The sequence below is a fragment of the Perognathus longimembris genome, chromosome 3 (genome assembly GCF_023159225.1).
Source record: "Perognathus longimembris pacificus isolate PPM17 chromosome 3, ASM2315922v1, whole genome shotgun sequence".
NCBI classification, from domain to species: domain Eukaryota; kingdom Metazoa; phylum Chordata; class Mammalia; order Rodentia; family Heteromyidae; genus Perognathus; species Perognathus longimembris.
Genome location: NC_063163.1, coordinates 67,774,772 through 67,800,133, shown reverse-complemented (window position 1 = coordinate 67,800,133; position 25,362 = coordinate 67,774,772). Strand labels below are relative to the sequence as shown.

General features: G+C 55.1%; 1 protein-coding gene across 1 annotated transcript; it reads right to left on the bottom strand.

Annotated features, from left to right (window-relative positions):
* Positions 1–1,633: 1,633 nt before the first annotated feature.
* On the bottom strand, positions 1,634–25,362 carry Tmprss9 (transmembrane serine protease 9). The gene is made up of 18 exons (XM_048341997.1): positions 25,066–25,362; positions 21,693–21,820; positions 20,862–20,929; positions 20,518–20,693; positions 19,639–19,680; positions 18,124–18,237; positions 16,922–17,093; positions 16,075–16,349; positions 11,079–11,215; positions 10,391–10,709; positions 9,239–9,410; positions 8,723–8,994; positions 8,031–8,167; positions 6,195–6,570; positions 3,869–4,040; positions 3,327–3,592; positions 2,887–3,023; positions 1,634–2,753 (listed from the first exon to the last, which is right to left on the bottom strand). Exons 1-18 carry the CDS (start codon positions 25,313–25,315, stop codon positions 2,592–2,594), a joined length of 3,375 nt encoding a protein of 1,124 aa, XP_048197954.1. The 5' UTR covers positions 25,316–25,362; the 3' UTR covers positions 1,634–2,591.

Below are 25,362 nucleotides of genomic sequence, written 5' to 3'. Positions count from 1 at the left end.
GGGTTGTTGAGCTGTTGACTGTTTTGGGAGTTACTGGGGAAGTAGCTTGGGTGGGCACTAAAGGTAGGAGGTAGAGCTGGGGAGGGGAAAGTCCACATGTTGTCAGCTGGGGCAAAGCAAAATGTCAGCCATGGTAGAGCAAGGAACTTTCTTTTGCTTTTTCTTGCTGAGAGGAGGGCAGATCAGAAGAAGTAGTGGCTGCTAGAAGAGGGTTGTGGTCCTGGGTGGGGCTGGGGGCTGTAGGATCACTTAAGCTAGCTTGGCAGATAGTAAGGTCTTAGAGTACTGTCTGCATGCTTTCGGGTGGCCACCAGGAAAAAGGACTCGGAACTTTGGGCAGAAAGAATTGTGTCAGGGGACAAACATTAGGAGCAGCAAAATGGAGAGCCCTCAAGACTAACAAGGGAGCCCAGAAATTATAGTCACGTCCTCCCTGAATGAGAGGCTCTGTTCTGAGTCGTCTTGCTGTGTCTGGGGCTGTATGTTCTAAAAGCAGCAGCATTCTCCTGCTGGAACACAAACTCCTTCCTCTTGCTGTGGGTAGGCCTTGGCCTCTGAGTTTGAAGCACCTCAGCTGCCCTGGAATTAATTTGTCTTTGGAGGTTACCAAGGTAAATGTGTTGTGAAGGCAGCTGAAAGTTCCAATTTAGTTGGAGGGAGAAGCTGAGCTGGCTTCTAACAACCATGGAGGAAGAGGTTGGGGCTGTTAGTCAAGGGCCTGGTTGTCTGGAAAGCTGAGCTGTGGGAAGAATAAGCCAGGGTGCAGACGACACTGGTGCCCAGAGTGAGCAAGCAAGCATCTACATGTAAGCATAGGCCCAAGGGATGAAGGTCTTCACCAGTTGAAGTAGCGTCTGATTGAGTCCTAATCCCAGATCAGTTGTTTTCCTGAGAATGTGCCTCCTTCAAGTCCTGGTGTTTGGCCTGAGGGCAAGGTGAGGAAGTGGCTGTTTGGTTCTGTGGGGACTGGAGAAATTGAGGTGTCTGGTGGAAGGTGTGGTTGGGTGGCTAGCCCTGGTGGTGCCAGACCTGTGCCCTGGGGTGCAATGGCAAGTGCCATCGGGGGGATTATGGGACTGTTGAAATAAGAGTTGTCCTTTTGGGGGGTGGAAGGGTCTCACTTGGGACAGTTCTGTTTTTAGTGTCCTTTCCCACAGGTAGGGCAGGGCCATGGTGGTGGCCTCTTGAGATGGGTACAAGCTTCGGTTTGAAGGCTGGTAGGACATAGGGTGCCCCAAGGGCTTGAAGAGCTGGCTCTATGTAGTCCTCACCCTCCAGAGAGTGGGTTAAGGCCAGGAAAACAGGCCTCTGGCCAGGGAAGACAGTAGGACTGGCTAAGGTAAAGAATTTCACAGTAGAGAGCGGGCTCTGATCTTGGATTTGGGCCAGGGCCTTGGAGACCCTCAGTGCCTCAGCCTCCCGGAGGGAGATTGTAGAAGCAGAGTTGAGGAAGGGTAATAACAGCCCTGTGGGGGTAGTGGGGGCTGGGGAGGCTTGCCCAAGGCTGGTGTTGGGTCCCGTGAGGGGGAGGGCTGGCAGAGGAGCCTGAGGGCAAGGAGGCCCAGTTTCTTCCGGACTGAGAAGGATTTATGGGGGGGGGGGGCTTTTTGGTGAACTGCCAGATTGATGAGTGCTTGGAGCTGAAGGCAGGGGATCTTGGACCATGAAGTTCGCAAGGTCACATGGAACTTGGTAATGTTAAGTGTCCTGTTCTGGCCATTTAGAACCACCGTCCAGCTCATATTGTGGCACAAGAAGCCCAGCCACTGAGGCTTGGTAGTGTGAGTCCCAACTTGTGTAAGTTTTGGAAGGAGGCATGGGGCTGCCTCTGGAAGGTTTAGGTCATCAGCGCATTTTGGGAGGTGAGGGGCAGCTGTGTGTGGGAAGATGTCGAGTCTGCAACTGTCCTGCAGCCCAAGTGAGCCAGGCCCTGCAAGTGTTTCTGATGGGCAGGGCAGGTCACTCCACCCTGGTGGAGCCTCACCTGGCATTGGGGATGGTTTCAGAATGCCTGGACTCCAGGGAGAGACCTACAGAATGGAGCACTCACCAGAACTGGAGGCCAGACTTCCAGTGATGAGGTTGGGGGTCTCTGACAGCGGACTGAGTGCTGGAGGGGAGGGCAGGACAACAGCAGCCCCCCAGCTCGGGGTCTGGCAGTCCTCCAGGAACTCAGCCATTGCTCCTGGGAGGGCTAGAGCCAGGGAGTCAGCCGAGGCCCCGGGTGTTAATTTGCAAAGGCCCAGAAGGAAGAGAGGGGCTCAAAGTTGTCAGCACAGGTTTTATTCCGAAGCCTAGAGCCCCTGCCGCCTCCAGGCTGGGGTGTTTGTGGTGAGCTCCTGGACATTTGGGGGATGTGGGGTGTGGATGGTTTGGGGGGCTCTGCTAGTGGAGGCAGAGGCGGCGCTAACCCCAGCTGGGGGGGGATGTCCTTATGCTGGCAGCTGGGGCAAAACAATGTTGGTCAGGGGTCTCAAGATGGGAGAACCGGAGTCTCCGCTTCTGAAGAGGGGCCCTCTGGTGGCAGGCCGGTGCTGGGCGGGCAAGCGAGGGGAGGTGTGTCCCGAGCACCCGCGGGTCCGCGTGGGCGCTCACTCCTGGATGTTCTGCGCTATCCAGCCTCTCACGGCGGCCACGCGGGTGTACACCCCCGGGAAGTGGGGCCGCCCGCAACCGTAGCCCCAGCTGGTGACCCCAGTGAGCACCCACCGGCCCGAGGGCTCCCTGCAGGCCAGGGGTCCCCCGGCATCACCCTGAGGGGAGAGGAGAGGGCGCTCGGGGGCCGCCTCAACCTTGGCCAATGGAAGAGACCCCAGAGTGAGTGACCCCTTGAAGCCTCCCGTGGAGAAGTGGATTCTGCCTCCCGCTGTTCCCGGGCCCGCTCACCGAGCAGCTGTCCACGCCGCCCTGCGGGAAGCCGGCGCACAGCATGCGGCTGCTGATCTGCACCGGGTAGAAGCGGCGACACGTCTGCTCGCTGAGGAGGCGGACGGCCGCCTTCTGCAGCTGCCGCGCCATGGAGCCTGCGGGAGGGCGGCGGGAGGCTGGGGGACTGCGGGGCTGCGCCGGTCAGAGCCCCGCCCACCCCAGACATGGACGCCCCGGAGCCCGGCCACCACTGCGGGGCCGGAGCACCCAAACCGTCCGCGAGGCCACGCCCACCCATGCCACTCGACGCTCCTCGCCCCTCCGCGGGGCCGAAGCTCCCGAGTCCGCGAGGCCACGCCCACCAGGGTCACGCCCATATGTATGAGCCCCGCCCGTTACTCCAAGTCCCGCCCTGTGCCACGGCCTGGCCCCAGTCGCCCGGCCCGGCACCTACCCACCTCCCTCGCGCACGGAACCCCAGCCGGTGATGACGCAGCGTGCGCCGTCGGGAGGCCTCGGCGCGGGGCCTGGCAGGCAGATGGGGCGCACCAGGCGGCTGCGGCGCACCGGGCCGGCCAACTGCAGCAGCGCCACGTCGTAGTCGAGCGTGTAGAGGTTGTAGAACGGGTGCTTGTAGATGCGCTCCACGCGCTCCAGCTGGCCCTCGGCGCCGCTCAGGAACGGCGTGCCCAGGAAAGCCGCCCACTGCTTGGGGTCCCCGTAGCTGCGGGTCGCGCGGGCACCGCGTCGGCCCCCGGCACGCGCCCAGCCACCCGGAGGACCCCAGCACCCGTCGCGCAAGTGCGCCGTCCGCACCCCGGGGGTGGGACTCTCTAGTGGGCAGGGGAGGGGGCGTGGCCATCGCCGGGACCGAGAGGCGAGGCCTAAAATGGGCGTGGTCTGCTTGGCGAGGGGGCTGGGAGTGGGTGTGGCCTGTTTGGCGAGGGGCTGGGAGTGGGCGTGGCTAGGGCTAATGGGCGGGGTCGCGGGCGGGACTCACACGTCGAAGCAGTGCGCGGCGGACAGCAGCCACCTCTCGGCCACCAGCACGGCCCCGCACCGGTGCTCGCGGCGCCGCAGCCACAGGCTCACCTGCCACGGCCACTCGCCGCGCCCCGCCGCGCTGCCGCCCACGATCCGCGTCAGCGCCGAGGCCGGGGCCAGGCCACAGTCTGCGGGGAGCAGGGCGCCGGTGGGCCGGGGTCTCGCGGAGCCCACACCCGGCCGGCCGCGGGGTTCTGCCCGCCTTCCCCGCGCTGGCATCTTCGGCTCCCGCCACCACGCCCGGACGATTCTTACAATTGTGCATTTTGTTTCCAGGTCTGGGCAGTCCTGGGATTTGAACCGACCTCTGCACGCCAGGCATGCCTCTTGGCCCTGGATTTTCCTAGTAGCATCTGATCTCAGCGCTAGCCTGAACCTTTTGACCTGCCAGGAGTCCTGGCGGGCTTGGCCTTAGGGAACCTACGCCCACCCCTGCTCCTGCAGGGCCTTTGCACACACTGGGGCCCCAGGCATTTTGCCTGGACTCCACACCAGGCCCCTGGTTAAGAACTTAAGGCTGAGCTGGGAGCCAGTGGCTCACACCTGCAACCCTAACTACTCAGGAGGCTGAGATCTGAGGATCGTGGTTCAAAGCCAACGTGGGCAGGAAAGTCCCTGAGACTCTTATCTCCAATGAACCACCAGAAAGCCAGAAGAAGTGGAGCTGTGGCTAGAGTGCCTTGAGCAAAATAGCTCAGGGACAGTGCCAGGCCCGGAGTTCATGCTCCACATCTGACAAACAAGCAAAAAAAAAAAAAAAGCAAGCTGTAGCTATTGTCCAGCTCAAAGTGAGCTCAGCCGAAGGACCCTATTCAAGGGAGCTGGGTAAAGTTCACAAGCATTGCTTCTCTGCCTTGGGATGCAGGAAACATCCTAGGACCCCTTCTTTGAGCCACAGTGCTTTTTATCTTGTGGGGACCCCATGCTGTCCGAGTCACAGCTGTGGAAACAAGAGGCCCCCTTGGGAGGCCTTACACAGAGGGGTCTGGGCTCCTATTCCAGGTGATAAAGACTTCCCATGTCTGTGGTTCTGGCTCTGTGGGAGGCCAGGAGGTCCCTTCTCAAAGAACAAGCCAGGCAGAAACAACACTTACATTTCCTCAATGGGGAGCAGAAAATGTTTCCCCTCGTTTCTCTCCCTACCTCACACTTCTCCCTACATATATCCTGTTACACTAAAAATAAGGCCTTGCTTTAAAGGGGAAAAAAAAAGCCAAGCACGGAGGCGTACTCCTGTCATCTGAGCTAGGCAGGCATAAGTAGGATTGAAGTCCAAGGCTTGTCAGGCAAAAAGTGTGCAATCCTATTTGAAAACCAAAGGGAAATGGGCTGGAGGTGTGGCCCACACAGGTCCTGAATTCAAACCCCAGGGCTATCGGGGAAGGAGGAAAAACAAGTGGGTGCAATGACCTAGCCCGGTCCCAGCACCAGCAAACTTTCTGTGGATGCCCTGCAGCGCCCCCTCCTGCCACCATGTTACACATTACACATTCCCCAGCTCCTGTAAACAGGACAGTTGGGGTCCCAACTTCCCCCAACTTTAAGCAGCTTTCCCCCAACTTTGGTGTACCCCTAGGGAAAGGCCCAGGAATGGATAGCCCACAGTCCAGCATTTCTCTGCACCCCCCCTTCTTCCTGAGTGCCTCAGTTTCTGCACAGAGTAAGCCAGGGTGGAGACGCTGCTCCCCACCAGAGCCCTCCCCTGCACCCCAGGCCCCCAGAGAAGATGGGGGTGCAGAATAAGGCATTTCTTTGCCACCAGGCAAGATCCATTTTCTCCAGGAGAAATGCCTGTATCCATGGCCCTCAGGATCTGTGGTGGGCTGAACCATGACCCCCAAATTCCTATGGTGAAGCCCCTTGACTGTGGCTGTTCCTCAGCTGTTTCCCCTAAGGCTGGTCCTCTACCACTTGAGCCACAGCTCCACTTCTGGCTTTTTGGTGGTTCACTGGAGATCAGGGTCTTACAAACTCTCCTGCCCAGGCTGGCTTTGAACCTTGATCCTCAGCCTCCTGAGTAGCTGGGATGAGAGGCGTGAGCCCACAGGCACCAGCATGGAGACAAGCTCTTGAAACGGGCTGCAGGTGAATCGAGGCCACTGGGGTGGACTTCAGTTCAACCTGATTAGTGGCCTCATAAGAAGAATCAGGGGACATGTGAGACACACACACACACACACACACACACACACACAAACACACAGAGCTAGGAGGGGCCAGCCCCAGCACTGGAACCTGCAGTCACAGCAGTGGTGTGACAGTGACCCGGTGGCCCACGGTACCTGGCAGCTGGGAGCGGGTGGTGGTCTCTGGGAGGGCATTGGGCAGTGTCTGTTCCTGGGTGGGGGTGCCTCTGGAGGCGGCCGTCGTGTCAGCAGGGCGGGTGGCCTTGGGGCTGGTGGCTCTGCTGGGGGTGACCTCTGGGGTGGTCATCCTGTGGGGGGGGCTGGTGGGGGCTGGTGTCCTGGTGCTGGAGGGGTGAGGCGTGGGGAGGGGAGCCGCGGACATGGTGTGCAGGATCCAGCCCTTCAGCCTGGTGACCCGTGCATACACGCCTGGTTTGTTGGCCTGGGCACAACCGATGCCCCAGCTCACGATGCCCGCCAAGTAAAAGACGCCGGGGGTCTCCTCACAGGCTAGGGGGCCCCCAGAGTCACCCTAAAACACAAGAACCGTGAGGGTACTCTCTGCAAGGCACTGCCAGCCCTGCTGGGACAATCCCCAGAGAAACCAGAGGGGGAAAGGCAAGGGTGGGGGGAGAGGGAGACTCAACTTCCCCCCCCAGACCAGACCAGGTGATGTTACCCAGATCACTTCTCTCTGAACCTCCACCTTCCTTGCTTTTATTGGGGAGAAGTTAAAAAAAAAATGCAGCCAGGTGCTGGTGGCTCACGCCTGCCACCCAGCTACTCAGGAGGCTGAGATCTGAGCATCGCAGTTCAAAGCCAGCCTTGGCAGGAAAGTTCGTGAAACTCTTATTTCCAGTGAACCAGCAGAAAACCGGAAGTGGTACTGTGACCCAAGTGGTAGAGTGCCAGCCTTGAGCTGAAGAGCTCAGGGACAGCATCCAGGCCCAGAATTCAAGCCCCACGACTGACCAAAAAAAAAAGATAAACAATGAATATTCAGGAAAAATAAACAGAAAGGTGCTGTGCAAAGCCCTGTTCTCTCAGCAATCCTCAGAGCTCAGAGTTGCTTTGATGGCCTGAAGATCTAAAGCTCAGAGAGGTTGAGTAATTTGCTTAGGGGATAACACAGCTGTTCAACAAGGATTTGAACCTAGGAAGCTGGTTTCAAAAACAAGGCTGGGGCTGGGAATATGGCCTAGTGGCAAGAGTGCTTGCCTCATATGCATGAAGTCCAGCACCACATATACAGAAAATGGCCAGAAGTGGTGCTGTGGCTCAAGTGGCAGAGTGCTAGCCTTGAGCGGGAAGAAGCCAGGGACAGTGCTCAGGCCCTGAGTCCAAGGCCCAGGACTGGCAAAAACAAAAACAAAAACAAAAAAAACAGGGCTGCTTATGTTCTCATTTCAGGTGTTTCCTTTAACTTTTTTTTTTTTTTTTTTTTTTTTGGCCAGTCCTGGGGCTTGGACTCAGGGCCTGAGCACTGTCCCTGGCTTCTTCCCGCTCAAGGCTAGCACTCTGCCACTTGAGCCACAGCGCCGCTTCTGGCCGTTTTCTGTATATGTGGTGCTGGGGAACCGAACCTAGGGCCTCATGTATCCGAGGCAGGCACTCTTGCCACTAGGCTATATCCCCAGCCCTTCCTTTAACTTTTTTAATTTTTTGTCAGTCATGGGGCTTGAACTCAGGGCCTGGGCGCTGTCCCTGAGCTCTTCAGCTCAAGGCTAGCGCTCTACCAGCACCACTTTCAGTTTTCTGGCAGTTTATCCGAGTCATTTGTCTCATGGGCTTTCCTTCCTATGCCAGCTTTGCACTGAGATCCTCAGAGCTCAGCCTCCTGAGTAGCTAGGATGACAGCTGTGAGCCACAGGTGCCTGGCTGAACCTTGTTTTCCCCTGATGCTGAGGTGGAGTCGGGGGGGGGGGCTCCCACAGGTTGCCATAGCCCCACAGCTGCCTGGGGCGGAGGGGAGGGCCGGGGTGGGGGGCTCACCTGGCAGGAGTCCACTCTGCCCTCCAGGAAGCCGGCGCAGAGCATGCGGTCGGTGAGGGAGAAGTTGTAGAGGGAGCTGCAGACCTTCTGCTCAATGACGCCCACGGATGCCTTCTGCAGGACCTCGGGCTTGGTGGCTGTGGGGAAAGGACAGAGGGACCCCAATGCCACTCTCCCAACCCCGAGTCAGCTCAGCCACTGCCTCCGTCCTGCAGAGGAACCGACAGAGCCCCTGAGCCCCAGGGAGTGAGAGGCAGGCAGCTCCCCCAGCCTCGAGACACAGAGAAGGATTTCCACTACATAGCCCAGGCGGCTCTCAAACTTGTGATGCTCCTGCCTCAGCTGCGCCAGGATCATAGGCCTGCACAACCACACCCAGCTCAGCACTCTTTTCTATAAAGGACCAAAGAATAACTACTTTTAGCTTTCCAGGCCAGATAGTCGCTGCCAACAATCGTCAACTTGGCCAGCATAGTAGGAAACCCACATTAGGACATCTGTTAATGAATGTGCAGGGGCCGTGTGCCAATAAAACTATATTTATACAAACAGGAGAGAGGCCATATGAGGTCCCCTGGTATAAGGAGAGGTGAGTGGCTCACAGACTGTAGGATCAAAGTGAACGAGCCAGCACAGAGGTCCCTGAGTGGCCTGGCCAGGGCCTGGAGGCCTGCCAAGTCACCCCGACTCACCATTCCCTTCCTGCAGGTTACCCCAGCCTGAGATCATGCACTTCCGGCCCACAGGGAACTTCTGGATGGCCAGGGGGAGGCAGACGGGCTGGATGTACTTGTTGAAGACCAGCGGCCTGGCCAGCTCCAGCAGGGCCACGTCGAAGTCCAGGATGCTGGGGTTGTAGCGGGGGTGCAGGACCACCCTGTGCAGCCCCAGCTTCACGGGGCTCCCGCCGCTGCCCAGGAGGGAGGCGCTGCCCAGGTGCACCTGCACCTGCTCGGCTTTTGTGCTGTGGGGACAAGGCCACTGCCTTCGGGGGAAGCCCTGACAGGGTCCCCGGGAGAGGAACTTGGGGGCTGTGCATGCCTCGGGGTAATAAAGTCCCTTGAGACTTTGAGGGTGTCACGAAGGAGCTCCTCCTGCTTCCTTAGCTGGGGACAATCCTCCTGCCCTGCCACTAACGGGGTCAGGAGCCCATGGGCACAGACCCCCTCCATGGTGGGGGTCTGGGCGTCCTCCTGTGGGGGGCTTACTGGTTGAAGCAGTGGGCAGCAGATAGCAGCCAGCGGTCGGCTACCACGGTGGCTCCACAGAAATGTCTGGAACCTTCCTTCAGGCTGGCCTGCCAGGGCACCTCCCCAGGCACAGCCCCAAACCCGCCCACGATCCGGATGGGCTTCTCCATCGCTGGTCTGGCCCCACACTCTGCAAGGGACAAGGGAGGCCTGGGGGGGTCTTGGCCTGCAGGGGGACAGGAGCCTCTGGAACTCATGGCTTTGGGACAATGCAGCACAGCCTCCTGACTGATGCCCGGTGCCTCCGATCCAGCGGGAGCAAGGGAGGCCGAGATGCTCAAGGTCTGGCAGCAGGGCCGGCCATCACTGGGCAGGTGAGGTGACATTGTCTGTCCCAGTCACGTTCATGAACTCACCAAGGGTCCCCATACCAATAAGACAGTCAGGTTCGGGGGGAGGGTGGGGTTAGGGAATAACCTAAACCTATTTAGGTTTTAGAATAGCCAACCCACCATAGACTGCTGTGCCTGCACACGTGGCAGACATCATCAATCGATTGCTGACCTCTCCCACCTAGTGACAGATGTTAGCAGTTGACCACCGATACCTCTCCCACTGGGCACTCAGAGACAGACATTAGTAATCAATTGCCAATCTGCTCCCACTGAATGCTTCATGACATTGGTAATCAATCACCAATCTCACTTCCAGCTGGGTGCCAGCGCCTCCCATCAATAATCGTACTCAGGCAGCTGAGGTCTGAGGATCAGGGTTTGAAGCCAGCCCAGGCAAGAAAGACCGTGAGACTCTTATTTCCAGTAAACTACTCAGAAAAAGCCAGAAGTGGCTCTGTGGATCAGGTAGTAGAGTGCTAGCCTTGAGCACAAAGAGGCTTAGAGACAGCACCCAGGCTCTGAGTTCAAGTCCCAGGGCCAGCCAAAAAAATAACTTGTAGGGGCTGGTAATATGGCCTAGTGGTAGAGTGCTCGTCTTGTATACATGAAGCCCTCAATTCCTCAGCACCACATATATGGAAAAAGCCGGAAGTGGCGCTGTGGCTCAAGTGGTAGAGTGGTAGCCTTGAGCAAAAAAGAAGCCAGGGACAGTGCTCAGGCCCTGAGTCCAAGCCCAGGACTGGCAACAGAAACAAAACAAATAAACAAAAATTACCTTGTGGCTTAGCCGCAGTGACAGAGGCCAGGGGCGCAGTGCTGGGGTCCAGGGCGGGCTTGGTGGGGGTGTCTGCTGTGGGGCTCACGGGACTGGTGAGCCAGGCGGTGCTGGCAGTGGTGGGGACGGGAGCCACAGTGGGGGCCGGGGGGAGGCTGCCCACACTGGTCATCTCCAGGATCCAGTCCCGCAGCCTGGTGACCCGGGCATAGACCCCTGGACGCCGGGCTTCTGCACAGCCGATGCCCCAGCTCACAATGCCGGCTAGAAAGAACCTTCCAGAAGGCTCCTCGCAGACCAGGGGGCCTCCAGAGTCACCCTAAGAAACACAGGACACCTTCAGAATGGCCAAGGCTCTCCATTGGCAGCCAGTCCAACAGCCAGATTTGGAAGGTCCAAGATGGAGCCCAGGACCTCAAACTTCAAGCCTCCCTTTCTCAGCCTCCCTAGCAGCTAAGATTACAGGGGTGAGTCAGTGGCACCCAGCCTTTTCTTTAAAGGAACTCAAAAAAAAAAAAAAAAAAAAGGTCTGTCCAGCTCTAAGTTGCCTGACATCTGGACAAGCTCATTTGAACTGTTTTTTTTCTTTTCTGGGATAAGGGAACTTGGATGGGGTAATGGGGCACAAACCTGGGGCGTGGCGGAGCAGGGGGGGGCCTCACCTGGGGCGTGGTGGAGCGGGGCTCACCTGGCAGGAGTCCACCTTCCCATCCAGGTAACCAGCACACAGCATCCTATCCGTGAGCGAGTGGCCATACAGGCTGGTACACAAGGCCTGGTCAAGCAGCTCTACTGTGGCTTTTTGCAGCACCTCGGGCTTGACCACTGTTCCAAATGGGGAGAAGACAGCATGATGAGAGTGCTGGTGCCTTGGCAGCTACTCTGCGTCAGGAGGCTGAAGAACATCTTCCCTCCAAGCCTCAATTTCCCCAGCTTCAGGTATGGCTGCTGACAGCACCTGGCTCAGGAACTGGCAAAAGGGGAACACACTAGACTCCCCAATATGCTGAGAGGAATGAAGTTTAGCACTCTGAGACTTAGCTTTTTATCTTCCCCCCACTTTGCACACACCTGCTCTGCCTCCAGCTTCACACACCTGAGGATAGCTGCTCCTTCCTTCTGGGTGCCCAGACCCCACGCTCCATGCACACATTGAGGTGTTCAGCTCTCTCTCTAGGTCATTCCTTGACACTCAACTACCAAATATACCCAGAATCCGTCCACCTAATGCCATTGTTCCTGGCCTGGACCATTCATTACACATATTTCTTCCCTGCTCCTACCATCAGCTACTGACATTTTTCCCCCAGCCCAACAGCTACTGCCATCATCACCGAATGTTCAACCAAATGAGGTCAACTTGGGCAACGGGGCCTCTTCGCTCTTCCCTACTTTGGACCTTCGCACCTGCTTGCTCCACGGGTTGCCACTTCAAGGCTTGAGCCAAGCCCATTTAGCCACACCCCCACCGCTTGAGCCCCGCCCCTGCCACTACTTGGGCCACGCCCCCAGGCCTTTTACCCTGAAGTACTTTTGCCGAGGGTCTCCAATTTTTGCCCAGCGGCTGAGATTCTCCTAACTTTACCTCCAGAAGTAGGTAAGACCACAGCTGCACACACCAGGTTCTGACTTATGTTTGGTCTGGGGATTGTTTGTTTGTGATGGTACTGGGGCTTGAACTCAGGGCCTGGGCACTATCCCTGAGCTTTTGTGCTTAAGGCTAGCACTCTACAGCTTGGGCCACAGCTCCACCTTCTGGCTTTTTGGTGGCTAACTGGAGATAAGAGTCTCACAGATTTTCCCACCCCAAACTGGCTACAAATGGCCATCCTCAGATCTCAGCCTCCTGAGCAGCTAGGATGATAAGCATGAGTCACTGGCACCCCGCTCATGACTAATGTAGCATCAGGAGGGTGAAGCAGGAGAATGTAGAGTTCCAGGCCAGCCTGAGCTGAACAATAAGACCTGGTCTCTAAACAAATGAAATGGCTTGGGCTGGGGATATGGCCTAGTGGCAAGAGAGCTTGCCTCGTATACATGAGGCCCTGGGTTCAATTCCCCAGCACCACATATACAGAAAATGGCCAGAAGTGGCGCTGGGGCTTAAGTGGCAGAGTGCTAGCCTTGAGCAAAAAGAAGCCAGGGACAGTGCTCAGGCCCTGAGTTCAAGGCCCAGGACTGGCCAAAAAACAAAAACAACAACAACAAATGAAATGGCTTTGTGTGAGATGATTTTGCCTAAGAGTGGGCTCAGTATGGTTCAAGCAGCCAGGCTGAGCCTGTGGGCTTGCAAGTCAGGTGTATTCAATGTGTTTTCTTCCATCTTCCATTCTCTCCCTCCCTCCCTAGCTCCTGTCCTCCTTTCCACTACCACCCTTTCCTTCCTTGCTCTTTCTTTCCTTCCTGTGTTTATTGCTCACCCTTATTTTGAGGCAGTCTTAGCCCTGGCAGACTTTGAACTAATGATCGTCCTGCTTCAGCCTCCTGAGTACTGGGTAACAGGTGTACATCCATTCCAGGGTTGGCTGCATAACTTAGATGTTGAATGTCTGCCAAGTTCCCAGTGTTAAAAGCCCTGGTCCCCAGCCTGGCCCCATTGGAAGGAAGTGGAGCCTTTAAAAGGCAGAGCCTAGTGGGAGGTCTTAGGTCATTGGGGGCATGTCCTCAGGGTCTTAGGTCATTGGGGGCGTGTCCTCAAAGGGTACTGTGAGACTTTAGCCCTCCTATTCTTTCCCTCCTGAGCTCTGGCTAGGGAAGGGGCTTCACCCACCATTATCTGCTGCCCCACCTCAGGCCCAAAGCAACTGAAGCTTCCAAAACCCTGAGCCAACTTGTAGGAAGAAATGAGAGGGCAAAACTGGTGACAGTGGGGCTGGGAATATGGCCTAGTGGCAAGGGTGCTTGCCTCGTATACATGAAGCCCTGGGTTCGATTCCCCAGCACCACATATATAGAAAATGGCCAGAAGTGGCGCTGTGGCTCAAGTGGCAGAGTGCTAGCCTTGAGCAAAAAGAAGCCAGGGACAGTGCTCAGGCCCTGAGTCCAAGCCCCAGGACTGGCAAAAAAAAAAAAAAAACACAACCTGGTAACAGTGAGGGCAGAGGGGAATTTGTGGTCATTACCTGACTTACGTAACTGCAACTGCTCTGTACGTGGCCTTTATAATAACAGGATGGGTGCTCCAGAGCAAGCTGGAGCAATGCCCAGCCTCACTTAATCTCAGATGGGAATACAGGCGTCAGCCAAACTACATCTTGGTCCACAAGTGGCTGCCAACAGCAAATGCCTAAGAATCCCACCAGCAGCCAGGTATAATGGCCCATGCCTGTAATCCCAGTTACTGGAGGGAACTGGTGATCAAGAAGTACAAATCAGGAGGATTATGGTTCAAGGTTAGCTTGGGCAAAAAACTAGCAAAATCCTGTGTCAAAAAATAATCCAGGCAGGGTAATGGGTCACACCTGTAATCCTAGCTACACCGGTAGGAAGATCTCAGTCGAAGCTGGGCACCCATCTGAAAAGTAGCCAAGGTTAAAAAAAAAAGGGCCGTCAACAAATAGGGGAAAGACTCGACAAATGGGACTACTACAAATTAAAAAGTTTCTGCACAGCTAAGGACATAGCCACCAAAATAGAAAGACAGCCAACCATATGGGAAAGGATATTTACCAGCATAGCAACAGACAAAGGCCTGATATCTGTCAACTACAGAGAACTCAAAAAACTAAGCCCCTCCAAGCCCAATAAACCTATTAGGAAATGGGCAAAGGAGCTAAAGAGAGACTTCACAAGAGAAGATATAAAAATGGCAAAGAAACACATGAGGAAATGCTCAACATCCCTGGTAGTAAAGTAAATGCAAATAAAAACAACCCTGAGATACCACCTTACCCCAGTTAGAATGGCCTATACCCTGAACTCAGGCAACAACAAATGCTGGAGGGGGTGCGGGGAGAGGAACCCTTCTCCATTGTTGGTGGGAGTGCAAATTAGTACAACCACTTTGGAGAACAGTATGGAGGTTTCTCAAAAAGCTCAATATAGACCTACCCTATGACCCAGCCATACCACTCCTACACATCTATCCTGAACAGCAAACCCCAAGATATCAAAAAGACATTTGTACTTCCATGTTTATCACTGCACAATTCACAATAGCCAAAATATGGAAACAACCCAGATGCCCCTCCACAGACGAATGGATCCAAAAAATATGGTACCTATACACAATGGAATACTACATAGCGATTAGGAATGGTGAAATATTGTTATTCGCAGGGAAATGGTCAGAACTCGAACAAATAATGTTGAGCGAGACAAGCCTAGAACACAGAAAACAAAGGGGCATGATCTCCCTGATATATGACTGTTAACAAAGGGAGATGGAGAGACAGTAGAGACCAAGTCTGTGAAACCAAAAACTGCTTGTCAAATAGTATTCCCCACAGGATTGGGGCAGTGACCCAACAGTATGTAACTAAAACCAAACAATTACTCAACATAATAAAGGTCAGGGGAATACAACAGCTCAAAAGCTATGTTTGTACGTTCATATAAGACTACTGTCGACATATGGTCTAATATCGACATTACATTTAAAGCCCTAGGTGAACTTTCTTGGGCTTGGCCACGTGGCTACTGTATATGTTCTTGATACATTGTATATTGTATATATGTCTACCTGACCTAGAGAAGGGATAGAAAAACAGGGCGTAAGATATCACAAGAAATGTACACACTGCCCTACTATGTAACTGTACCCTTTTTGCACAACACCTTGCCAAAAAATTTGTGTTCAATTAATAAATAAATTAAATTTAAAAAAAATAAAAAAGCAGTAGCTACATTAAAAAAAAAAAAGGGCCAGGGGCGAGGCTCAAGAACTGGGGGCGTGGCCAATGGATAGGGGCGTGGCCGGGGCGTGGTCCACGTTCACAGGAGCACAGTTTAAGACGAGGGAGCGCAGCCCCAGTGGTGGGGGCGTGATTCAAGCGGCAGGGCGTGGTTACGGCCCGGCTTGGGGCTGTGTTGGCCAGTGTAGCCTGCGCCAAGTTCTGACAAAATTCAGTGTTGACAAAATTAAAAACCGGTAAAACAAACAAACAAAAAAAACCCTCTTATGCTGGGCGCCGTGGCTGACGCCTGTCATCCTAGCTACTCAGGAGGCTGAGACCTGAGGATCAGGGTTCAAAGCCAGCCTGGGCGGGAAAGTCTGTGAGACTCTTATCTTCAATTAATCACAGAAAAAGCCCGAAGTGGCGCTGTGACTCAAGTGGTAGAGTGCTAGCCTTGAGCAAAAAGAAGCTCAGGGACAGCGAGCAGGTCCAGAGTTCAAGCCCCAGGACCGGCAAAAAAAAAAAATAAATAAAATAAAATAAAGAAGAAAAGCTCAATTAACAAAACGAACACGTAAGCCTCGAAGTATTCAAATACTAGTTTAGGGGTCAGAAATAAACACCCGCCAGCGGATAAACCCCAAAGCGCTGCAGGATGGATTCTGAGGTCACAGGGAAAACAATTGCAGGTCTGCAAATTCCTAAAGACTCGGAGAACACCGGCGGGCGGGGGTGGGGGGCCCGGGGCGGGAGGCTGCGGGCGCCCCGCGTCCCCGCGACCGGATCCCCACGCCCCCTTCCCCGCTTCCCCACGCCCCCCGTTCCCCCGCGCGCCCCGGAAGCGCTTACGGAAGTGCTCCTTGAGGTAGCCCCAGCCCGAGATGAGGCACTTGCGGCCCGGCGGGAAGACGTGCGCGGCGGCGGGCAGGCAGGCGGGCTGCACGTAGCGGCCGAAGCGCAGGGGCCGCGCCAGCCGCAGCACCGCCACGTCGAAGTCGGCCGTGTCCGCGTCGTACAGCGGGTGCGGGGTGATCTGGGCCACGCGGACCCGCACGGCGCCCGGCGCCGCCCCGCTCAGGTGCGTGGTGCCCGCGGACGCCACCCACTCCGCGGGGTCCTGGAACCTGCGGGCGCGAGCGGCGCTCAGGGGCGCCGAGTGCGGGCCGGGGCGGGGCGGGGCGGGGGCTGGGCACTGCGTGTGTTGGCGTGGTTAACTGGGGATCAAGGGGTCCTACGGACTTAACTGCCGGGCTGCCTTGAAGCCGCGCCCCGCGGACCGCAGCCTCCGGAGTAGCCGGGATTACAGGCGTGAGCCACCGGCGCCCGGCTGCTACGTGCACCATACCATAACTTTAGACAATAAATTTAAGACGAAGTATGTTCAGATTGAAAAGAAACTAAGAAAGAAAAGAAGGAAGGAAGGCCAGGAGGGAGGGAGGAGAAGGGAAAAGGGGCGGAGAGGAGGGCGCGAGGGGAGAAACTGGCTCCCGGGGAAAGCGAGGAAATCAGGTCCACCCACCCAGGACCGGGGGGGGGGGGGGGGGAAAGAAGGGAGGTGGGTGTGGCCGAGTAGCCGGTGTGGCCCCGCCCCGTCCGCCGCTGGCCACGCCCCTCGAGTGGCCACGCCCCTCCATCGGGGAAGCGATGGGTCCGCCCGGGTCACGCCCCCACGCCCCTTGGCCACGCCCCCACTCACTCGTTGAAGCAGTGGGCGGCGGACAGCAGCCAGATCGGCCCGATGATGGTGGCCCCGCAGAAGTGCTCATTGTTCTCCCGCAGGCTGACCTGCCAAGGGAACTCGCCCGGCGCCGCCTCCACGCCGCCCACGATCCGGCCCGCCGTCCTCCAGGCCGGCTGCAGGCCGCAGTCTGCAGGAAAGACACGGGGAAGCCTAGAGGTCGCAGGACCCCTGCTCCGCAAGGAAAACGTCCTTCTAAACACTGCCCCGCAGATGGCTCCTTTCTCTTTTTCTTTCTTTCTTTCTTTCTTTTTTTTTTTTTTTTGCACGTATTAGGGATTTAACTCAGGGCCCTCAAGCTTGAGGGCTCTGGAATTGAAGACACACACGTCCGGGGGGGGGGGGGAGGTGGTGGTCTTGATTGTTTCTCAAGTAGAGGTTTTGTGTGTGTGATTCTGCCAAAGCTGGCACCTCCACCTCCCAAGTGCCTGAGATTACAGGCAACATTGTTCTTCCAAGTTGTTGCTTTGTGTTTCTGTTTCGTTTTGTTTCGTTTACTGTTTCAGTTACTGGGGCTTGAACTCCAGTGCTGGGTGCTAACCCTCCGTTTTCACTCAAGGTTGGCGCTCCACCACTTGAGCCACAGCTCCAATTCCAGCATTTTGGTAGTTCACTGGACCTAAGAGTCTCACAGACTTTCCTGCCTGGGCTGGCTTTGGACCACCACCCTCAGGTCTCAGCCTCTTGAGTAGCTAGGATAAAAGGCATGAGCCACAAGTCATCTAGCCTTGGCTTGCTTTTGACATTATTGGGTCTTGCTAACTTTTTGCTTGGACTGACCTTGCCCTTCCATCCTCCCCAGAAGCCGGGATTGCAGGCATGCACCACCGTGCTTGGCCCTGATAACTATGTGTACAGCCTTTTGTCTACTCTTGCCCAGATCTCCTTGGCAGCTCACACTCTACTTGGAGGGAAGAATTCCAGGTTTCCTAGGGCTTGGTCAGAAACCCACAATCTTTGCAGCCTGATCTCTCTCAACCCACCGGGGGGCTGACCACTCCATACACCTGAGCTGTCGCTGTCCCTGCAGCTGCCCCTGCTAAGGCTTCCCTCCTTCACCCAGCTCCGGGCAATGCCAGGCCACACAGCCTACGTAGCAGAGCAGAGCCAAGCCAGCTGACCCTGGAGAGGACACAGACTCAAGCCCAGGCAAGACTGACCGCAGTGCGCTTCGTCGGACCCATCCAAGCAGTCCCTCTTGTCATCACACTCCGGGTTCACCTTGGTCACACACTGGCTGTTCTGGCAGGAATAAGAATTCCCGGGGCAGTGGCCTGATGGGGGAGAAGAGGCGAGGTCCTGAGTTCACTCCACTCCCTCCAGCCCTGCGTCCACCAGTGCCCCAGCTCGGGAACTTGAATATCCAAACAACAAGCAGTGTTTTGTTTTGTTTTTCTTGTGCTACTCCTGGGGCTTGAACTCAGGGTTTCAAGTTCTTCTTTGCTTTTTCTTTTCATTCCAGGTTGGCACTCTACCACTTGAGCTATACTTCTACCTTCAGCTTTTGGGTGGTTAATTGGAGATGAGTCACAAGGACTTTCTTGCCTAGGCTGGAACCTTGATCCTCAGATCTCAGTCTCTTGAGTAGCTAGGATGACAGGTGTGAGCCACTGGCACCCGGTGTGACATTTATTTTTTCCTCTCTTTCTTAAACTACCATTTTGTTTACTGGTTGGAGACAGAGTCTCACTGTGTGGCCCAGGTTGTCTAGGAACTCACAATCTTCCCTGGGGTTACATGACAGGCGTGTGGCACCATGCCAACTTCCTAGGTTTTTGTTTAAAAAACAAAAACACTTTAGGGCTGGGAATATGACCTAGAGGCAAGAGTGTTTGCCTCATATACATGAAGCTCTGGGTTCGATTCCCCAGCACCACATATATAGAAAAGGCAAGAAGTGACGCTGTGGCTCAAGTGGCAGAGTGCTAGCCTTGAGCAAAAAGAAGCCAGGGACAGTGCTCAGCCCTGAGTTCAAGCCCCAGGACTGGCAAACAACAACAACAAACAAACCCAAAAACACTTTAGCTGGCCACTTTATCTCATGACTGTAACCCTAGCTCAAGAGACTAAGAGCCAAGGATCACAATTCAAAGCCAGCCCAGGCAGGAAAAGGTGTAAGATTCTTAATTGCCATTGAACCACCAAAAAGCCAGAAGTACAGCTGTGGCTCAAGTGGTGGAGCCCTAGCCTTGAGTGAAAAAATACTCAGGGACAGCGCCCAGGCCCTGAGTTCCAGCCAGGGGACTGCCAACAAAAAGACAGACAAAGAGAGAGAGAGAGGAGAAAAAAGAAAGGAAGAAAGAAGAATGGGCTGGGGATATGGCCTAGTGGCAAGAGTGCCTGCCTCGGATACACGAGGCCCTAGGTTCGATTCCCCAGCACCACATATACAGAAAATGGCCAGAAGCGGTGCTGTGGCTCAAGTGGCAGAGTGCTAGCCTTGAGCGGGAAGAAGCCAGGGACAGTGCTCAGGCCCTGAGTCCAAGGCCCAGGACTGGCCAAAAAAAAAAAAAAAAAAAAAAAAGAAAGAAGAAAAAGCTGCAGAGCAGAAACATTCTTTGTGGGAACTCAGCTGTGGGCCTCTCAGTCCCTCCAGAGCTCCAGGACTTCCTCCCAGCGGCCTGGGGTTAGCAGGCAGTGGGCAAGGCCAGCTTAGGACAGAGTGAAACACCCACCTGATTTGAAGTCTCTTCCGGTCATGGGCCCCCTGTGGCTGCCTGCAAGGAAAAAGAACGGGGCTCAGGTCCTCCTGCAGGCAGCGTACACACCCAGGACATGGCCACCAGTGGCCTCGCTCAGGTCACCTCAGCTGGAGCCCAGGAAATGCTCTGACCCTTAGCCACATGGGCAGTGAGATAAGGAACATTCTAGTAGACAGATATTCAGAGACTGAGATCTGAGATCACCGTTCACAGCCAGCACAGGCAGGAAAGTCTATGAGACTCTTATCTTGAATGAACCACTCCATCCTTAACCAAAAGAGCTCAGGGACAGGGCCTAGGCCCCAAGTTTAGGCCCCACAGTTGGCAAAAAAAAAAAAAAAAAAAAAGCCAGACTGAGCTGGGCATTAGTGACTCATACCCATAATCTTAGCTACTCAGGAGGCTGAGATCTGAAGATCACAGTTCAAAGCCAGCCCCGGCAGAAAAGTCCATGAGGCTCTTATCTCCAATAAACTACTCAAAGAGCTGGAAGTGGCGCTACGGCTCAAGTGGTAGAGCTCTAGAATTGAGCACAAAGAGGCTCAGGGACAGTGCCCAGGCCCTGAGTTCAAGCCCTAGGACTGGCAAAAACAAGCCAGACTAGAGGTGTGGGTCATATGGTAGAGCACCAGCTTTGAATGAAAAGGCCAACTGAGAGTGATAGGCCCTGAGTTCAAGTCCTGGTATTGGGGGGAAAAATAGAAGTTGAAGACATAGCTGTTGGCTGTATTTTCTTTTGAGGAGAAAGGTGGTTCTTGAACATCTGGTATTTATCCAGATTTCAGCGGCTTCCCTCCCAGGGCATCCTTCAACCCTCCCCCTCCAATCTTCCAGGAAGCTCTTCCCCCTCACCTGTGAGCTCAGCAGACACGATGGTGCCATAGGCAGCCAAGGGGATGCCATGCTCCTGAAGTCTTGCCCAGATGCCCCGCTGCAACAGCTCCCCCTCCAAGTCCAGGCTCAGGGGCCGCAGGACCCGCAGCAGGAAGTACAGCCGGAACCTCACCAGGACACTGGAGTTCCCATCCCTGTGGGAGAAGACAAGGGGACCTTGGAGAAGGAGGAGCTCCTCTAGGTTGTCATCCACTAGAATCTTCTGGAATCTACTGGAATTTTCCAGACTCTTCTGGAATCTTCCAGCCATTCCAGATAACTACCAAAGCTCATCTATCCCACACAGAGGCCTCCTAGCTTACCTGTAACCGAGAACTGTGCAGCCCACACAGCTTGCTTCTAATTCAGTCTTCTGGAAGCTACTTACAAACTGCAACAGTAACAACAACAGCAAATGCTAAGGCTCAGGCATGAGCAGGGGAGCCAAATAGGGGAGCAGGGTCCATGGAAAAACAGCACCCCCTAAAGCTCAAGAAAGGTTCTACCCACTTCATGCAGCCAGAAACAGGGCAGGAAAAGAGCATTCTGAAGCTATAAAAACATCGCTGCATTTATCAATCGTTCCTTGCACTTTTTGCATATGATGAACCAGGCTACGATGAATATTTCTGTACACATTTTCTGTACTTTTTTTGTTTTTGTGGTGCTGGGGATGGAACCCAGGGCCTTTTACACACTAAGCATTCTGTGTCCTTGCACAAGCGTGTGTGCAGGTGGATGCATTCATTTCCCCTGGGCGTAGAGCGAGTGTAGAGCAAGGCGGGTGTTCTTCCTGCAGGAGCTGCTTTGCAGGATGGCTCTGATTTTCTCACCAGAGTGAAATTCCAAACTTTTGTGCTAGTACTGTTTTTTTTGTTGGTTGGTTGATGGGTTCTGGGGCTTGAACTCAGGGCCTGGGCACTGTCCTGAGCTCTTCAGCTCAAGGCTATAGTGCTCTACCACTTGAGCCACAGCGCTACTTCCAGACTCCAGACTTTTAGACATGACCTACAAACCCTCTGCTCTTCAAGCCTCCTGGTCTCATCTGTCCTGTTAAGACGACAGCCTCCCTCCCTCCCTCCCTGCCTCCCTCTCTCTTCCCTCTGCCCTGCTGGGCCCCGGCCTCCACCCCGACCTCCCGGCCTCCTCCTCACCAGGGTCTGCAGCGCACCGGTCAGTGCCCGGTGGTAGTCGGAGCTCTCCCGCTGCAGGGCACTGGCATAGCGGATCCCACGCAGCTCGGCGCTGTGCTCCACATGGATGCCCTGCGTGGAGAGGAAGGCTGGGGCGACACCACAGCTCTGTGAGATGCCCACAGCAGGCCACTCTGTCACCAGAGCCCCCAGCACCCTCTCACCTCCCCAACACAAGCAGGGTGGCCCAACTTCCCCCGGACTGTCCTAAATAGATGTTCCCAGAGGGTCTGTCAACTCCTCAGAGCGCCCTTTCTAGGGTCACCCTCAGAAGACCCCTAGGTGTAGCACAAGGCTGGTAAAGGTTGAGTGACCCCCAGATGTCCCCATGGGCCTGGCCAGTGACACTGTGGCTGAAAGGTGTCAGGAGACCTTAAGTGTTTCACTTTGCAGCACAGCCTGGCCTCAAACTGAGATCCTTCTGCTTCAGCCTCCTGAGTGCTGGAATTACAGGGGTTTGCTACCACACCTGCCAACACATGCACCTCCCACAGTGGGGATCATTGCCAAAGTGCACATACCGGAAATAACAATTCTAAAGCATTTAATTGCCAGGTGCTAGTGGCTCATGCCTGTAATCCTCCCTACTCAAGAGGCTGAAATCTGAGGATCATGGTTCAAAGCCAGCTTGGGCAGCAAAGTCCATGGGACTCTTATCTCCAAGGAGCCACCAGAAAACCGGAAATGGCTATGTGGCTCAAGTGGTAGAGCACTATAGCCTTGAGCTGAAGAGCTCAGGGACACCGTCCAGGCCCAGAGTCAAGCCTCAGGACCGACAAAAAAAAAAAAAATCAAAACAAGAAGTGGCGCTGTGGCTCAAGTGGCAGAGTGCTAGCCTTGAGCAAAAAGAAGCCATGGACAGAGCCCAGGCCTTGAGTTCAAAGCCCCAGGACTGGCAAAAAAACAAAACAAAAAAAATCAAAACAAAATCAAACAAAAACCGTTTAATGCTGTGTGATAGAGGCGCCTTGTTGAGCTCAGGAGTTTGAGGCTGGCCTAGGCAACACGGTATCCAAAAACAAAGACAAAAATATGTATATAATTTAAAAAATAAAAACAGTAGCAACCACTTAATCCAGGAAAGTTGAGTTTGGGTGGGGAAAATGTGTAATTTGTGGGAGTAGAAATAAGACTATTCTTGCAAAATTAAAACAATGAAAAAGTTGGATGGGGCTTAAACTGTAGGGGCCTTGAGTCCCACCGTGGGAGTGTGACAAGGTGTGGGGGCGTGACAAGGTGTGGGGCGTGACCAAACAGGAAGGGGCGGGGCTCAGACGTCAGGGCAGGGACAGATGTGGGGGCGGGGCTCAGATCGAGGGTTGTGGCCTGACGGAAGCACAGCTCCAGTGGTGGGGGCGTGGCTTCGCGGGAGTGGGGGGAGGGAGCGGGGTCCAGCGATGGGGTGTGGTTCAACTGAAGCAGAGGGGCTTGGTGGGGGGGGTGCGTCACAGGCGTAGTTTTGGGTAGGTGGGCGTGGTTAGCGCGGCAGGGGCGTGGCTTAAGTGGCAGAGAATCTGCCAGTTCTACACTTGGTGTCTTTTCCTGTTCAGCGAGGTAAAGATGAGAAGCCCTGGTAGTGAGCACCACAGTGCTGGTACCCTGGGTGCCCTGGGCTCTAGCATGTCCTTCCAGGTGTCACACTGACATAATTGCAGCCTAGCCAGAAGCTGCAGAAATATTCAAGAGAGGGCTGCGAACGTGGCTTAGCGGTAGAGTGCTTGCCTCGATGAAGCCCTGGGTTCGATTCCTCAGCACCACATACACAGAAAAAGCCGGAAGTGGCGCTGTGGCTCAAGTGGCAGAGTGCTAGCCTTGAGCAAAAAGAAGCCAGGACAGTGCTCAGGCCCTGAGTTCAAACCCCGGGACTGGCAAAAAAAAAAAAAAACAAAAAAAAACCCAACACATTATTTTTTTCAATGTTCAGTATTTCTGTAGCTTTTCTGTGTCCTCACCGGGTGTGGGAAATTCTGAGTTTCTCGAATTCGCACAAAAGACTGCCCGCTCGTCCTCCCGTCTTTCCTAGCGTAAGAATGCGCATGCCTATGCCCTAATACAAACTTTCCTGCGCTTCACAGCCCCGCCACCAGGGGGCGACGGACAGCCGCGTCAGATCCCCAGAGGCTCTGCAGGCCAATTAATTTATTCATGAAAGATGATTTCTTCAAAGTTCTAAGCTTTCCTCCTCTCATGGGAGAAAGGTGGTTTAATTATTTACGTTGCCTGGGATGGAACCTAGGGTCTCACTCAAGCTAGGCCAGGGCTCACCCCTGAGCCACACCCAACCCAATTAAACGTGTGTGTGTGTGTGTGTGTGTGTGTGTTGGTCCTGGGGCTTGAACTCAGGGCCTGGGTCCAGTCCCTGAGCTTTTGTGCTCAAGGCTAGTGTTTCTACCACTTGAGCCACAGATCCACTTCCTGATTCAAATTGGAGATAAGGGTCTCATGAACTTTTCTGTCCCTGCTGGCTTCTAACTAGGATCCTCTGATCACAACTACGGGAGGAGCAGGGATTATAGACATGAGCCACGGGCCTGGTTCCCAAATGAACTGATTTTAACATCCGCAGGTAGAAGCTGTGGGAGACTGCCATCTCAGAACTGAGATGCCTCCGCGTCCAGCAGAGCCTCTGGCAGTGACAGACTGTTCTAGACCTGTGCTGTCCAAAGACAGTAGCCAGGAGTGACAGGCAGCCTCCCAGCCATGTGACCGGCCTGTCACTGAAGTGTGGTGGACACAGCTAGTTCCTGGCTACTTAGCTGCCGGGCTCGGGTCACCTCCCCTGGCACAGGGGGTCAGGCTCTACTCTACTCTAATCGCTCCCTTTCTCACCCTCTCCCCTGGTCACCCGACCCTCAGGTAAGGCCAGAGTGGAGTGGGGGGCTCAGGAAAGACCTCAGGTGCACGCGGCCGTACAAGATCGCTTTACCTCCCTCCTTACTGGTGAAGAAAGCCAGGCATACGCGGATCTCGGAGACACTTCAAGAGCAAATCTGATTTAATAAGGGAGTGGCTAGCAGTTGATATAGTAGGGGTGATGAGAAAAGGGGTGATCAACCGATAGCTGACGATAGGCTGGCGAGCTTGTCATAGGACCCCCTCATGAGCTAACGTCACTTGCTTAGCACCACCTCAGGGGGAAAGCCAGAGAGAATGGGGGGCACATGGACTGGTGAGAAAGTTGGGGGGCTGGTTGCAAAGCCAGTTCTTCTGGTTCCGGACCTAGAGAATTGTGGCCTGCTTCCGCATTCCCCCAGGGCTAGGGGAAGGGTGGAGTCTCAGGAGGGCTCTCCATTGCCCTTCCCCCTCAAGGCCAAAGCTGAACCCCAACACTTACCCAGCAGGAGTCCCAGGGAGAGGACGGCCATACTGGTGGCCACCAGTGTGACCACCGCCACTCGGCAGCATGCAGAGTCAGGGGCTGGGACAGCCTTCGTCCTCGAGGGCACCAGCTGCAAGTCCGCTGTGGTGGACTCCATGGCCCAGGGACACGGGGACAGTGACCTAGAAGCCAGAGACAAAGAGACAAAAGATGAGCTCAGAGTCCACGAATGTCTCTCTTCTCCAGAGCAAGGCTTGGACTCCATCCTCAGGGCTCCTCTACAAGGGCTGGTGTCTCCAGGCCCTCTACCTG

Excerpts from the sequence above, each read along its gene's own strand:
- Tmprss9 (XM_048341997.1), bottom strand. The coding sequence starts at position 25,315 with ATGGAGTCCAAGCCTTGCTCTGGAGAAGAGAGACATTCGTGGACTCTG. Across the intron at positions 18,238-19,638 it reads CGGAAGAGACTTCAAATCAG|GCCACTGCCCCGGGAATTCT; the intron begins GTGGGTGTTTCA and ends CTCCCCCATCAG. Across the intron at positions 9,411-10,390 it reads CACTGCGGCTAAGCCACAAG|AGTGTGGGGCCAGACCAGCG; the intron begins GTAATTTTTGTT and ends TGTCCCTTGCAG.